This window comes from Sander lucioperca, chromosome 18 (assembly GCF_008315115.2).
Source record: "Sander lucioperca isolate FBNREF2018 chromosome 18, SLUC_FBN_1.2, whole genome shotgun sequence".
Taxonomy (NCBI): Eukaryota; Metazoa; Chordata; class Actinopteri; order Perciformes; family Percidae; genus Sander; species Sander lucioperca.
In genome coordinates, this window is record NC_050190.1 from 9,347,857 (window position 1) to 9,357,856 (window position 10,000).

Below are 10,000 nucleotides of genomic sequence, written 5' to 3' on the forward strand. Positions count from 1 at the left end.
ACACACACACACACACACACACACACACACACACACACACATTAAAGAATAAATAATTAAAATAATATTGTGCCTTATGTCCTCATACATACATACACACACACTGTACATAAATTAGGGCTGTGCTCGATTGAAGGAATTCTTAGTCGACTAACACTCATTCAATTGCATCGACTAATCGATTAGTTGATTTAATCGACAGATCTGTAAATCTGAGTTTCTCCGCAAAGAGTGATGCAAAAGCACCACTTTAATTCTTGTTTACCAGAGATGTGCTCGTACGGTTCTTGGAAATAAGTCATTCAGCATGAAAAAAGCATAAAACATGACTAATCGACTAAAGAAATCTAAGTTGACTAAGACCAAAACGACCGATTAGTCGACTAATCGACTAAGAGGGAGCAGCCCTAACATAAATACATACACACAACATACATATATATATATATACATACATACATACAGTACACACACACACACACACACACACACACACACACATATGTAACAACTACATTTCATTTGTAAACAGTTCTCTCTGTTAAGGCTTTTACACACCGGGGTCGTCACTAAAAAACGTCACAAAAATGCAAAATACTTAAAGGCCGTATTAGGGATGGATGGCCATTGTCAAAGTTAAAACCTGTGAGATATTAGTTTTTAAACGCCCGCGGTGTGTAAAGGCCTTTCAGCGTGTTGTGTACCGGCGTCCCAGAGGCCCAGCAGCGTGTTCAGAGCCGATCTCAGCAGCAGCCTCCAGGCTCCGCGGCTCTTCTCCTGTCGGCTCATCGGAGACGTCACCACCGACTTCAGAGCCTGAAGCGCCGCCTGGACCACGGCGCCCAGACCGGCCCCGCCAACCGAGCCCACCGAGACCACCGCCGCGGCCGGGGCACCTGGGAGAAAAGAGAAGATAGACATGAGCGCTGACTGTGGTGGAAAATCTGATGAGGCACAAATAAATAGTTTGATGAGACAAAAAGTTGTCTGTTTAATGATTTAGCAACAAGAAAACAGAATTCATGAATTAATAGATGCAGCTGAAAGGACAGAGCTCTGCAGCCCGTGTGTGTGTGTGTGTGCGAGTGTGTTTGCACGTGCATGTGCGTGTGTTTGCGTGCATGTGCATGTATGTGCGTGTGTGTCGTTGTGTGGGCGTGTGTGTGTGTCTGTCTCAACTTGTCTGTGTGCGTGTCTGTGTATGTGTGCGTGTGTGCGTGGGTGTGTGCATGTGTGGGCATTTGTGCATGCATGTGTGTGTGTGTGTGTGTTTGCGTGTGCATGTGTTTAGGCCTGTCACGATAACAAATTTTGCTGGATGATAAATTGTCCCAGAAATTATTGTGATAAGCGATAATATTGACGTTCTGAGACCATTTTCATCTGATATAAAGATAATGACATAATAATGCAGGTACACCTTTTCAAAGATCAATAAACTTTTATTTCTAAAGAATATTTAACACTGGAACTGGAAGACATTTTAAATATCCACAATATGTCTTTGCTCTCCTTTAGTCGTCTTTCACGCTGTTTACAGTTGTGGAATTGCCGTTTGTGACCCGTATGTTCTCCCAGGTAATTCATACCGGCTGTCAAATGTTTGCAGCATTAGTCGAGTGTTTGTGATAGACTACAGACTCTGTACTGCATTTAACAATTATTTATTAAACACTAAATATTAAATTTAAATAATACATTATATCTATCTATTTCTATGTGACTATCTGCCACATGGCGAGTAGATGTTTGTACCAAAATAGTTCTGTTTTTCAGTCTTCATTTTGGCAAAGGTGCAGCTATACTTTCTTCTGCTCCTCTGCAGGTCGGAGCTTCGCGGGGGGGTGGGGGGAGGGGGGGCCGACACACACACACACACACGTGCACGCACGCACGCACAAACAGACGCCAGCCACCACGTCACTTCTGTTTACTGATAGCTACCGTTTACCTTAGGCTAATTTATTAGCTGGTAAGTGGCGATTTTTGACAAGCAGGTAACGGAGTCTCAGTTCACCGTCCGGGAGCCTCTGACACTCTGACAGCTGTAGGCTTGTACCGGTTAATGTTCTGTGCATTGTCGGACACATACAGCAACTTTCCTGAAACCGCTTGCAAGACTGACACGGACATAAACAGCGGCGTTTATGTCCGTGCCCGTCTCCACCGCCTCCACCTGCAGGTTGTCCACTGCGTGGTTTGGAATGTAACGGAGAAAACCGGACGCCGAGTGTGTGGATATCGCTCATATATGTCTTCTTTTTTTGACGGCGTCTTAACGGCAAAGTGCTGCGGAAAACCCCGCTCCAACTACTCTCTCTCTCTCTCTCTCTCTCTCTCTCTCTCTCTCTCTCTCTCTCTCTCTCTCTCTCTCTCTCTCTCCGCCAGGAGTCCCGCCTCCACACAAAGACCACGCGACTCACAAGAGGGTTCACTCCTCGTTACGCTAAGGAACCGAGAGTGGTCCTCCAGTCTCTTTGGTAGAGAGAGAGAGAGAGAGAGAGAGAGAGAGAGAGAGAGAGACAAGGAAAACAAACAAGCATGCAAATGTAAATTATCGCGGCCGGAAAAATTATCGAGCAAATTTTTTTTATTGTGCGATTAATTGATTTATTGACTATCGCGACAGGCCTACATGTGTGTGTGTGTGTGCGTATGCATGTGTGTGCGTGTGTGTGTGTGTTTGTGTGTGTATGTACATGTGTACCTGTGTGTGCGCGTGCGTTTGTGTTTGTGCCTGTGTGTGTGTGTGTGTGTGTGTGTGTGTGTTACCTGTCAGCTCTCGGAGGACTCCCAGCAGCAGGTAGAGGACGGTGGGGAGGATGGACACGCTGCCTGCAGGAGGACAGAATGACCATTAAATTAATTACACACCTGCACCTGTCACCTGCAAGCTAAAGCTAATGCTAACATCACTGTTGACAGGTTAGCATTAGCTTTAGCATGTAAAAGCTTGTGGTTTTCAGGGTTCCCACACATTTTTATGGACCAAATTCAATTACTTTTCCAAAACTTTCAAGGATTTTACTAACTCCATGACTTTCCCAGGTGTAACATGACCGTGTTTATTTTTTCGTTCCCTGCTCTCACCTTCTGGGGAGCAGACAGACGGCAGCTCAGACAGGACACACAGAGCAGACGCCACCAGGCGACAGTCGCTGTCAGTCAGACTCCACACTGAACCTCCAGGACCTGGTCTCACACACACACACACACACACACAGAGACACACACACACACACACACACACACACACACACACACGCACACACAGACACACACACACACACACACACACACACAGAGACACACACACACACACACACAGAGACACACACACACACACACACACAGAGACACACACACAGAGACAGACACACACACACACACACACACACACGCACACACAGACACACACACACACACACACACACACACACACACACACAGAGACACAGACACAAACACACACACACACACACACACACACACACACACACACACACACACACACACACACACACACACACACACACACACACACAACACACACACACACACACACACACACACACACACACACACACACACACACAGAGACAAACACACACACACACACACACACACACACACACACACACACACAGAGACACACACACACACACACACACACACACACACACACACACACACACACACACACACACACACACACAGAGACACAATGTCAAAGTTAAAACCTAAGACATTAGTTTGTTAAATGTCCCCGGTGTGTAAAGGCCTTTAAACGTTGTCATAGTGTTGTGTACCGGCGTCCCAGAGGATCACACTCTCCTCCTTCACTCCTCCTCTCACACTCTCCTCCCTTCACTCCTCCTCTCACACTCTCCTCCTTCACTCCTCCTCTCACACTCTCCTCACTCCTCCTCTCACACTCTCCTCCCTTCACTCCTCCTCTCACACTCTCCTCCTTCACTCCTCCTCTCACACTCTCCTCCTTCACTCCTCCTCTCACACTCTCCTCACTCCTCCTCGCACACTTTCCTCCTTCACTCCTCCTCTCACACTCTCCTCCCTTCACTCCTCCTCTCACACTTTCCTCCTTCACTCCTCTCACACTCTCCTCCTTCACTCCTCTCACACTCTCCTCCCTTCACTCCTCCTCTCACACTCTCCTCCTTCACTCCTCTCACACTCTCCTCCTTCACTCCTCCTCTCACACTCTCCTCCCTTCACTCCTCCTCTCACACTCTCCTCCCTTCACTCCTCCTCTCACACTCTCCTCCCTTCACTCCTCCTCTCACCCTCTCCTCCTTCACTCCTCTCACACTCTCCTCCTTCACTCCTCCTCTCCCACTCTCCTCCTTCACTCCTCTCACACTCTCCTCCCTTCACTCCTCCTCTCACACTCTCCTCCTTCACTCCTCTCACACTCTCCTCCTTCACTCCTCTTCTCACCCTCTCCTCCTTCACTCCTCTCACCCTCTCCTCCTTCACTCCTCTCACCCTCTCCTCCTTCACTCCTCTCACCCTCTCCTCCTTCACTCCTCACACTCTCCTCCTTCACTCCTCACACTCTCCTCCTTCACTCCTCTCACCCTCTCCTCCTTCACTCCTCTCACTCTCCTCCTTCACTCCTCTCACACTCTCCTCCTTCACTCCTCACACTCTCCTCCTTCACTCCTCACCCTCTCCTCCCTTCACTCCTCTCACCCTCTCCTCCCTTCACTCACCCTCTCCTCCCTTCACTCCTCCTCTCACCCTCTCCTCCCTTCACTCCTCCTCTCACCCTCTCCTCCCTTCACTCCTCTCACCCTCTCCTCCCTTCACTCCTTCTCTCACCCTCTCCTCCCTTCACTCACCCTCTCCTCCCTTCACTCCTCCTCTCACCCTCTCCTCCCTTCACTCCTCTCACCCTCTCCTCCCTTCACTCCTCCTCTCACACTCTCCTCCCTTCACTCCTCTCACCCTCTCCTCCTTCACTCCTCTTCTCACACTCTCCTCCTTCACTCCTCTCACACTCTCCTCCTTCACTCCTCCTCTCACACTCTCCTCCTTCACTCCTCCTCTCACACTCTCCTCACTCCTCCTTGCACACTTCCTCCTTCACTCCCCTCTCACCTCTCCTCCCTTCACTCCTCCTCTCACACTTTCCTCCTTCACTCCTCTCACACTCTCCTCCTTCACTCCTCTCACACTCTCCTCCCTTCACTCCTCCTCTCACACTCTCCTCCTTCACTCCTCTCACACTCTCCTCCTTCACTCCTCCTCTCACACTCTCCTCCCTTCACTCCTCCTCTCACACTCTCCTCCCTTCACTCCTCCTCTCACACTCTCCTCCTTCACTCCTCCTCTCACACTCTCCTCACTCCTCCTCTCACACTCTCCTCCTTCACTCCTCCTCTCACACTCTCCTCCTTCACTCCTCCTCTCACACTCTCCTCACTCCTCCTCGCACACTTTCCTCCTTCACTCCTCCTCTCACACTCTCCTCCGTTCACTCCTCCTCTCACACTTTCCTCCTTCACTCCTCTCACACTCTCCTCCCTTCACTCCTCCTCTCACACTCTCCTCCTTCACTCCTCTCACACTCTCCTCCTTCACTCCTCCTCTCACACTCTCCTCCCTTCACTCCTCCTCTCACACTCTCCTCCCTTCACTCCTCCTCTCACACTCTCCTCCTTCACTCCTCCTCTCTCACCCTCTCCTCCTTCACTCCTCTCACACTCTCCTCCTTCACTCCTCCTCTCACACTCTCCTCCTTCACTCCTCTCACACTCTCCTCCCTTCACTCCTCCTCTCACACTCTCCTCCTTCACTCCTCTCACACTCTCCTCCTTCACTCCTCTTCTCACCCTCTCCTCCTTCACTCCTCTCACCCTCTCCTCCTTCACTCCTCTCACCCTCTCCTCCTTCACTCCTCTCACCCTCTCCTCCTTCACTCCTCTCACTCTCCTCCTTCACTCCTCACACTCTCCTCCTTCACTCCTCACACTCTCCTCCTTCACTCCTCACACTCTCCTCCTTCACTCCTCTCACCCTCTCCTCCTTCACTCCTCACACTCTCCTCCTTCACTCCTCTCACACTCTCCTCCTTCACTCCTCACACTCTCCTCCTTCACTCCTCACCCTCTCCTCCTTCACTCCTCACCCTCTCCTCCCTTCACTCACCCTCTCCTCCCTTCACTCCTCCTCTCACCCTCTCCTCCCTTCACTCCTTCTCTCACCCTCTCCTCCCTTCACTCACCCTCTCCTCCCTTCACTCCTCCTCTCACCCTCTCCTCCCTTCACTCACCCTCTCCTCCCTTCACTCCTTCTCTCACCCTCTCCTCCCTTCACTCCTCTCACCCTCTCCTCCCTTCACTCCTTCTCTCACCCTCTCCTCCCTTCACTCACCCTCTCCTCCCTTCACTCCTCCTCTCACACTTTCCTCCTTCACTCCTCTCACACTCTCCTCCCTTCACTCCTCCTCTCACACTCTCCTCCTTCACTCCTCTCACACTCTCCTCCTTCACTCCTCCTCTCACACTCTCCTCCCTTCACTCCTCCTCTCACACTCTCCTCCCTTCACTCCTCCTCTCACACTCTCCTCTCTCACCCTCTCCTCCTTCACTCCTCTCACACTCTCCTCCTTCACTCCTCCTCTCACACTCTCCTCCTTCACTCCTCCTCTCACACTCTCCTCACTCCTCCTCTCACACTCTCCTCCCTTCACTCCTCCTCTCACACTCTCCTCCTTCACTCCTCCTCTCACACTCTCCCTCACTCCTCCTCTCACACTCTCCTCCCTTCACTCCTCCTCTCACACTCTCCTCCTTCACTCCTCCTCTCACACTCTCCTCCTTCACTCCTCCTCTCACACTCTCCTCACTCCTCCTCGCACACTTTCCTCCTTCACTCCTCCTCTCACACTCTCCTCCCTTCACTCCTCCTCTCACACTTTCCTCCTTCACTCCTCTCACACTCTCCTCCTTCACTCCTCTCACACTCTCCTCCCTTCACTCCTCCTCTCACCCTCTCCTCCTTCACTCCTCTCACCCTCTCCTCCTTCACTCCTCTCACCCTCTCCTCCTCCCCTCCTCTCACCCTCTCCTCCTTCACTCCTCTCACTCTCCTCCTTCACTCCTCACACTCTCCTCCTTCACTCCTCACACTCTCCTCCTTCACTCCTCTCACCCTCTCCTCCTTCACTCCTCTCACTCTCCTCCTTCACTCCTCTCACACTCTCCTCCTTCACTCCTCACACTCTCCTCCTTCACTCCTCACCCTCTCCTCCCTTCACTCCTCTCACCCTCTCCTCCCTTCACTCACCCTCTCCTCCCTTCACTCCTCCTCTCACCCTCTCCTCCCTTCACTCCTTCTCTCACCCTCTCCTCCCTTCACTCACCCTCTCCTCCCTTCACTCCTCCTCTCACCCTCTCCTCCCTTCACTCCTCTCACCCTCTCCTCCCTTCACTCCTCTCTCACCCTCTCCTCCCTTCACTCACCCTCTCCTCCCTTCACTCCTCCTCTCACCCTCTCCTCCCTTCACTCCTCTCACCCTCTCCTCCCTTCACTCCTCCTCTCACACTCTCCTCCTTCACTCCTCTCACCCTCTCCTCCTTCACTCCTCTCCTCCTTCACTCCTCTCACCCTCTCCTCCTTCACTCCTCTCACCCTCTCCTCCTTCACTCCTCTCACTCTCCTCCTTCACTCCTCACACTCTCCTCCTTCACTCCTCACACTCTCCTCCTTCACTCCTCTCACCCTCTCCTCCTTCACTCCTCTCACTCTCCTCCTTCACTCCTCTCACACTCTCCTCCTTCACTCCTCTCACACTCTCCTCCCTTCACTCCTCCTCTCACACTCTCCTCCTTCACTCCTCTCACACTCTCCTCCTTCACTCCTCTCACACTCTCCTCCTTCACTCCTCTTCTCACCCTCTCCTCCTTCACTCCTCTCACACTCTCCTCCTTCACTCCTCCTCTCACACTCTCCTCACTCCTCCTCTCACACTCTCCTCCCTTCACTCCTCCTCTCACACTCTCCTCCTTCACTCCTCCTCTCACACTCTCCTCCCTTCACTCCTCCTCTCACACTCTCCTCCTTCACTCCTCCTCTCTCACCCTCTCCTCCTTCACTCCTCTCACACTCTCCTCCTTCACTCCTCTCACACTCTCCTCCCTTCACTCCTCCTCTCACACTCTCCTCCTTCACTCCTCTCACCCTCTCCTCCTTCACTCCTCTCACCCTCTCCTCCTTCACTCCTCTCACTCTCCTCCTTCACTCCTCACACTCTCCTCCTTCACTCCTCTCACCCTCTCCTCCTTCACTCCTCACACTCTCCTCCCTTCATTCCTCCTCTCACCCTCTCCTCCCTTCACTCCTCCTCTCACCCTCTCCTCCCTTCACTCCTCCTCTCACCCTCTCCTCCCTTCACTCCTTCTCTCACCCTCTCCTCCCTTCACTCACCCTCTCCTCCCTTCACTCCTCCTCTCACCCTCTCCTCCCTTCACTCCTTCTCTCACCCTCTCCTCCCTTCACTCCTTCTCTCACCCTCTCCTCCCTTCACTCCTTCTCTCACCCTCTCCTCCCTTCACTCACCCTCTCCTCCCTTCACTCCTCCTCTCACCCTCTCCTCCCTTCACTCCTTCTCTCACCCTCTCCTCCCTTCAGTCCTTCTCTCACCCTCTCCTCCCTTCACTCCTCCTCTCACACTCTCCTCCTTCACTCCTCCTCTCACACTCTCCTCACTCCTCCTCTCACACTCTCCTCCTTCACTCCTCCTCTCACACTCTCCTCCTTCACTCCTCCTCTTCTCACCCTCTCCTCCTTCACTCCTCTCACACTCTCCTCCTTCACTCCTCCTCTCACACTCTCCTCACTCCTCCTCTCACACTCTCCTCCCTTCACTCCTCCTCTCACACTCTCCTCCTTCACTCCTCCTCTCACACTTTCCTCCTTCACTCCTCCTCTCACACTCTCCTCCTTCACTCCTCCTCTCTCACCCTCTCCTCCTTCACTCCTCTCACACTCTCCTCCTTCACTCCTCTCACACTCTCCTCCTTCACTCCTCTTCTCACCCTCTCCTCCTTCACTCCTCTCACACTCTCCTCCTTCACTCCTCCTCTCACACTCTCCTCACTCCTCCTCTCACACTCTCCTCCCTTCACTCCTCCTCTCACACTTTCCTCCTTCACTCCTCCTCTCACACTCTCCTCCCTTCACTCCTCCTCTCTCACCCTCTCCTCCTTCACTCCTCCTCTCTCACCCTCTCCTCCTTCACTCCTCTCACACTCTCCTCCCTTCACTCCTCCTCTCACACTCTCCTCCTTCACTCCTCTCACCCTCTCCTCCTTCACTCCTCTCACCCTCTCCTCCTTCACTCCTCTCACCCTCTCCTCCTTCACTCCTCTCACTCTCCTCCTTCACTCCTCCTCTCACACTCTCCTCCCTTCACTCCTCCTCTCTCACCCTCTCCTCCTTCACTCCTCCTCTCTCACCCTCTCCTCCTTCACTCCTCTCACACTCTCCTCCCTTCACTCCTCCTCTCACACTCTCCTCCTTCACTCCTCTCACACTCTCCTCCTTCACTCCTCTCACCCTCTCCTCCTTCACTCCTCACACTCTCCTCCCTTCATTCCTCCTCTCACCCTCTCCTCCCTTCACTCCTTCTCTCACCCTCTCCTCCCTTCACTAACCCTCTCCTCCCTTCACTCCTTCTCTCACCCTCTCCTCCCTTCACTCACCCTCTCCTCCCTTCACTCCTCCTCTCACCCTCTCCTCCCTTCACTCCTCTCACCCTCTCCTCCCTTCACTCCTCCTCTCACACTCTCCTCCCTTCACTCCTCTCACCCTCTCCTCCCTTCACTCCTCTTCTCACACTCTCCTCCTTCACTCCTCTCACCCTCTCCTCCTTCACTCCTTCTCTCACCCTCTCCTCCCTTCACTAACCCTCTCCTCCCTTCACTCCTTCTCTCACCCTCTCCTCCCTTCACTCACCCTCTCCTCCCTTCACTCC

General features: G+C 52.7%; 1 protein-coding gene and 1 long non-coding RNA gene across 4 annotated transcripts in view; one reads left to right on the top strand and one right to left on the bottom strand.

Annotated features, from left to right (window-relative positions):
• Positions 1-10,000, bottom strand: part of heatr5a (HEAT repeat containing 5a) — a 61,523-nt gene that overhangs the window by 5,335 nt on the left and 46,188 nt on the right. For all 3 annotated transcript variants that reach the window (XM_035994443.1, XM_031304652.2, XM_035994442.1), the window contains 3 exons: positions 3,091-3,192; positions 2,773-2,835; positions 705-896 (listed from right to left, as the gene is read on the bottom strand). In XM_035994443.1, the coding sequence (XP_035850336.1) occupies positions 705-896; positions 2,773-2,835; positions 3,091-3,192 (357 nt within the window). The remainder of the gene's footprint in view (positions 1-704; positions 897-2,772; positions 2,836-3,090; positions 3,193-10,000) is intronic.
• Positions 1,870-10,000, top strand: part of LOC118493708 — a 14,294-nt gene continuing 6,163 nt past the window's right edge. The window contains exons 1-2 of the long non-coding RNA XR_004895661.1: positions 1,870-1,881; positions 3,753-3,762. This is a non-coding gene — a long non-coding RNA (uncharacterized LOC118493708). The remainder of the gene's footprint in view (positions 1,882-3,752; positions 3,763-10,000) is intronic.